At 45.4% G+C, this 5,511-nt stretch overlaps 1 protein-coding gene across 1 annotated transcript; it reads right to left on the minus strand.

The window, feature by feature from the left end:
• Positions 1–3,797: 3,797 nt before the first annotated feature.
• Positions 3,798–4,643, minus strand: LOC141686647 (uncharacterized). Its single transcript, XM_074491690.1, has 2 exons — positions 4,381–4,643; positions 3,798–4,197 (listed from the first exon to the last, which is right to left on the minus strand). The coding sequence occupies exons 1-2, from the start codon at positions 4,641–4,643 to the stop codon at positions 3,798–3,800; spliced, it is 663 nt and encodes a 220-aa protein (XP_074347791.1).
• Positions 4,644–5,511: the final 868 nt, after the last annotated feature.

The raw sequence follows: 5,511 nt of genomic DNA on the forward strand, positions 1-5,511 counted from the left end.
ACCGTTTCAATCTGGGACGTCCATTTCAAAAGTGCCCCAAACGTTGCCTCTTTTAGCACCTAAACCCATTTTAGGCGCCTATATAAAGAGTCACAGTATACTCTTATTTCCTTTTATCATTTCCCAGCAACCAAATACAAATATCGACATTTTTCTGAGCTCTTCCAATCACGGGCATCAATAACTCCACCTTCCCCAATCACCCTATCTCAGTCAAACAACATCTTCAAATCAGTAAGTTCCCGTTTTCTTTTTTGCATATTTTATATTTTTATGCAAGTAATTGGTTTTTGTTATTTGCATGCGAGTCCAGAGGTCATTTTTTGGGCTCTGTTTTGTGTTTTTGTATTGCTTTTTGGCGTGGGATGTACTTTCTGGGTAGTTGGTAGAAATTTTCTGGGTTTTTGCTTTTTAAGGGGCACCTATTAGGTTTAAAGAGGGCATGCGAGTTGTTCTTGGTCAAGAACTCTCTTCGGGGGTTTTTGATCGTGAAGCAACCTTCGGGAACCTTCTGGAGTTCAAAGATGGAAGGCGAAGGGTTTCTGGGGGCAAGAACTTCCTTCGGGAAAACTTATCTGTTAAAACACCCTTCGAGAGCCGACTCCATGCTATTACTTGTTCGCTCGGTTCTAGTCCATGTACTCGGTCTTCCTTTGGGAAAACCTGTCTGTTAGAACACCCTTCGGGAGCCAACTCCAGGCTTTTTCTTGTTCGCTCAGTTCTAGGACATGTACTCGGTCCCTTGTCCTTTTATTTTCCTTTCTTTGTTTAATCCGAGTACGTGGACTAACTTGTCTCTTTATTTCCGAATACAAGGACATGGACTGAGTGAATCCTCCGGTCGAGACCTCCGTTCCGAGGGTGAATACTCTGGCTGGGACCTTTTCAATACGCCCTGAGAGGACGGGCTGAGCTCTTTATGGTTTTGTGGTGTTGTATCCGACGGCGAACAACCACTCAGAACTGTCGAAGGATCGAGTAGGTCAGATGTATTTTGACTACTCCATTCTACGGGCTTCTTTTGGCTGTATGCTGCCAAGGAAGACGAGCGAATCTACGACACCCCTAGCGTGCCGAAGGGGTATGGAGACTGCACAGTCGGGATTTTTGAGGCGGAAATCAAGTGCGGTTTAGAGTACCGCTGCTGAAGATCCTAAGGCACATCTTCAGTCAGATGAGGATCGTGTTGGGACAGATGGATCCAAATGGATTCATCCATATCAACTGCTTCCACAATAGGTGTCTCCAGGCTGGGATTCACCCCTGTACTCAGTTATTCTGGTATCACAACGATTTTCTGAAGAACCCGAAGAGCCCGGGCTTCTACAACATTGTTCGTCGGGCAGGCCGAGCGGACTGACCGGCCACCAAATCCAACAAAAAAACCACCCACACTCACTGGTGCTTTATCAGTGGGCCTCAACTGGCGAGATGTCGGTGTGGCGTGATGTCAATGCTTCGGCGCTTATAATACCGAACTTGATGGATGAGGAGAAGGACAAATACATGGCCCTGGTAGACGCGAAGGTGAGCAAGCTCGATCCCGAGGAGTTTCGGGACAAGGACTGGCTTCTGAGCTTGTGGGGTGGGGGTAACAAACTCTTCCTTCGTCTATTTTTTTTACTTTGTAGCTTTACTGTAGTTTTTTTATTATATAATTGTTTTCCCTTTGTTCGTTCTGCTTTTTCTTCCTTCTGTCTTCATTATTTACTTGATATTATGCAATACGTGCTTAGACTGACTCATCTTTTGTCTTTCTTTTTTACATTGTCTTTCAGGGAAGTTCTTATAGAGAGGAAGAAGGCCAGGGCGGCTGAGAAGAGGGCTGCGGAAGTGGCAGCTAAAGCCAAAGCGGCCGGGAAGAAGGTTGTCCCTGATCCTTCCGAGGAGACGGAGGATAGGCTGAAGCTGAGAGGGCAGTCCCCCTTCGTCAGGTCCCTCTGGCTTCGGATGATGGAGAGAGGGATGATCCATAGTTTATGGGAGAGGGGGCTCCATCCAAGAGGACCTGAAGTCGAGACGGGGTCGTTCAGAGGTACCTCCCTGGGTGAGGCGTTCTGACATCCGATCACACTGTCTACACGGCTAGGCAGTAGACGAAGGATGTGGCCTCTTACCTGTGTCACGGTCTTCAGCTCACTGTCAATTTGCCTGCCTTCACGGCGGCCTCTCCGACGGAAGCTTGTACCGAGCTGTTGTCCTTCTTGTCTCTGGTACATAGTTGAATTTACATTTATTTATCTTAGTCCTTCTGCATATTTTTCTTCATTTGTTTGACATATTTTTGCCTTGTGCATTTTTTGCAGGCTGCTATTTTGGCTACTGCCGTGGAGGACAAGGTCCGGGACATGGAGGCCAGGATGGCCGCGGTCAAGGAGCTGTAGAGGAGGGCCACGGCAGCCGATGAAGAGCTGGAGAGGGTGCAGAATCAGAACAGTGTACTGGTCGGCCAGGCCACAGTGCTGTAAAATGACAGGCAGCGGCTGGAAGGAGACCTGGCCAAGGAGAATAAGAGGATCAGCCATCGGAATGTCCAGCTGAAGAAGTCCCGAAAGGAGCTTCGGACAAAGAAGCAGTTGGACAGGACGAAGGAGCGTTGTTTCCAGTTCGGCGCTGATTATGTCCTGGAGAAGGCTCATGGCGTTGGTTGGGATTATAAGCATCTGCTAGACGATAGCCTGGAAGATCCTATCGGCCAGCCATCGGTGGAAGCCCCTCTCGTCTCCTCTGGCAAAGACGAAGAGCTCTCAGATGTGGAACTACAATCTTGACTTCTAAATTTTTAAAATATTGAGTTGTAACTGATACTTCTGCCTTCGAGATTTGTAACTTTAACTTGCCTTCGAGCCAAATTTCCTTTTAATTTTTAACGCACTTTATTGCATCTTTGGCCTTTTATTTTACCTCAGCAATTTTAGCAATATTTTATGTTTGTACAGTATCCCTGCATCTTTGGCTTAAATTTTGCCTCAACAGTTTTTGTTTCTCATGTCCTTCTTTTGCTTCAAGTGCTATAGGGTCGAGGTTTAGATCCAAAGAGAACCTTGGGCCATTAAAACTGATGTTGAACCCTTTTGGGTGAAGGAATAAGGGGGTGACCTTCTTCGGATTGCCCCTAGGCTAGTGCGCCTCCGTTCCATCAGTCAAAAGTAGTACTTGTAAAAATAAATTGTAATATTCGCAGTAATACTAAACGCAAAAGGGGGATGGCTCGTTTTCTTCGGGATCGCCTCTAGACGAGACCTCCTTCGTTCTTCAGGTTTTACTTGTGAAAATTTTTGCAGGATTGGAGGGCGAAGGGTTTGTTTTTTTCGGGATTGCCCCTAGACAAGGCCTGCTTCGCCCTTCGGCAATATCACTTTTCTTTAAGTTAGAATTTGTAAGGGAAGGACGAATGGGAAAGTCTTTTTGCCAGGATCGCCCCTAGACATTCCTCATTCGTCGTTGTCGCTTGTATTCATCATTTTTTTTATTTTAATAACACTAATATGGTGAAAGATGTTAAGCTATGTGGGGATGCCCCTAGATAATATCCAAATGCCCTTTATTTGAAGCAAAGCGAACGTGGAGACCGAAGGATTTTATCTTCTTCGGGGTTTGCCCCTAGATAATACTCATTCGGCCGCTTAGTTCATAATAATTTTTTTTCTTTTTTAAGTAATAAATTGGCGAGGGAGAAGTGCGTTTTCATTAGTCATTAAATCATTACATTTTTCGCAAAGAACTCAGAATGAAGTACAAGCGAAAAATGAAAGAAATTTTTCTGAATGATAAAATTTTCGGAGTCGACTGGTATGTCAAGTGTTTTTTATTGCTTCGTCAGCCAGTGTTTCTTGCTTGTAAGTTCCCGGACGAATGACCTCTATTACTTTATAAGGCCCTTCCCAAATCGGTTGAAGCTTTCCTTGTCTTGTCGGCATAGAAGCAGCTAATTCTCTTAGGATCAGATCTCCAATGCTGAATAACCTCTTTTTAATTTCGGAGTCATAGTGTTGGGCTGCCTGGAGTAAGTATTTCATGTTCCTTTGGTGGGAAGCCTCTCTTTTTTCTTCTAACAGATCCACATTCGCCCTTAATCCGAAGGTATTGGTTTGCACATTGTAGACCTCAGTCCTATAAGACTCTAGGCCCACTTCGACAGGAACCAGGGCTTCTGTTCCATAAGCCAACCTGAATGGAGTTTCCCTAGTGGAAGACCTAGGCGTCGTTCGGTAAGCCAATAAGACCCAAGGTAGTGCTTCGACTCATCTTCCCTTGGCTTCCCCCGGCCTCTTCTTTATTCCTTGAAAGATTATTTTGTTCGCTGCTTTGATTGCCCCGTTCCCTTGCGGATGAGCGACCGAGCTGAACCTCTGTTGAACCCCAAAGTGATGCAGAAACCTTCTGAATTTATTTCCAATAAACTGGGTTTCATTGTCAGAAACGCAAATTTTCGGAATTCCAAATCTGAGAATGATCTGCTCCAGAAAAAACTTCTTAGCTGCTTCCTCGGTGATGGCGGATAACGGTCGGGTTTCGACCCACTTGGTCATGTAGTCGATGGCAATTATGCAGTATTTTTCCGGTTTAGTGCTGGTAGGGAGAATTCCAACTATGACCATGGCCCACATGGCGAATGGAATGGGGCCTAGGACAAAAGTCATTTCTTCGAGAGGTTGCTTCGGAATCGTGGCGAACAGCTAACATTGTTCACATTTCTTCGCATACTCACTTGCATTATTTCGCAAAGTTGGCCAAAAGAATCCTTGACGAAGGATTTTAAAGGCGAGAGACCGACCAGACAGATGTTCTCCGCAAATTCCTTCGTGCATCGCTTCTAGAGCTTGATGTTGCTCAGTATTCAAGCACCTTAAGAGTGCCTGGCTGACCGATTGGCCGCACATTCTTCCATTGACAATTGTGTATCTTGATGCCCTGTATTTTATTTTTAGGGCTTCCCTTCGGTCTAAAGGAAGGATTCCTTTTTCCAGAAAATTTCTTATCGGAGCCATCCAATCAGTGCCTTGGTGAGTTTCTAGACATTTTTTTTCTCGATCGAAGGCGTCTTGGCTTCGGTGAGGTAGATAGAACCGGTTAGGCTCTGCGTCTCAGCCGAAGCTAGCCTGGAGAGGGCATCTGTCCGGCTATTGTTCTCCCTGCCTATTTGACTTAGCTTAAAAGTTTCAAATGACAAAGAAACATTTTTTACCACATAATCCTTTGTACGAGGGTCCCTTTGTTCATATTCTCCTAAAAAATGCTTGACTAGTAACATAAAGTAATTGAATGCCTTTAAGTGCTTCGCCTCAAGACTTCGGGCCAACTTCATTCCTGCTAGGAGTGCTTCGTACTCTACTTTGTTATTGGTGAGGGGAAAATAAAACCTTATAGCCTGACATATCTCGAACCCTTTGGGCTGGAAAGTATTAAGCCGACCCCACACTTCTTACCAGGGACCGAACCATCCACAAAAAGCTTCCATCTTCTCGGGGTCTGAATGAGCTGTTCTTCCGGCGTGAGATCCTGCGGCCC

Source organism: Apium graveolens, chromosome 2, assembly GCF_009905375.1.
Source record: "Apium graveolens cultivar Ventura chromosome 2, ASM990537v1, whole genome shotgun sequence".
NCBI classification, from domain to species: Eukaryota; Viridiplantae; Streptophyta; class Magnoliopsida; order Apiales; family Apiaceae; genus Apium; species Apium graveolens.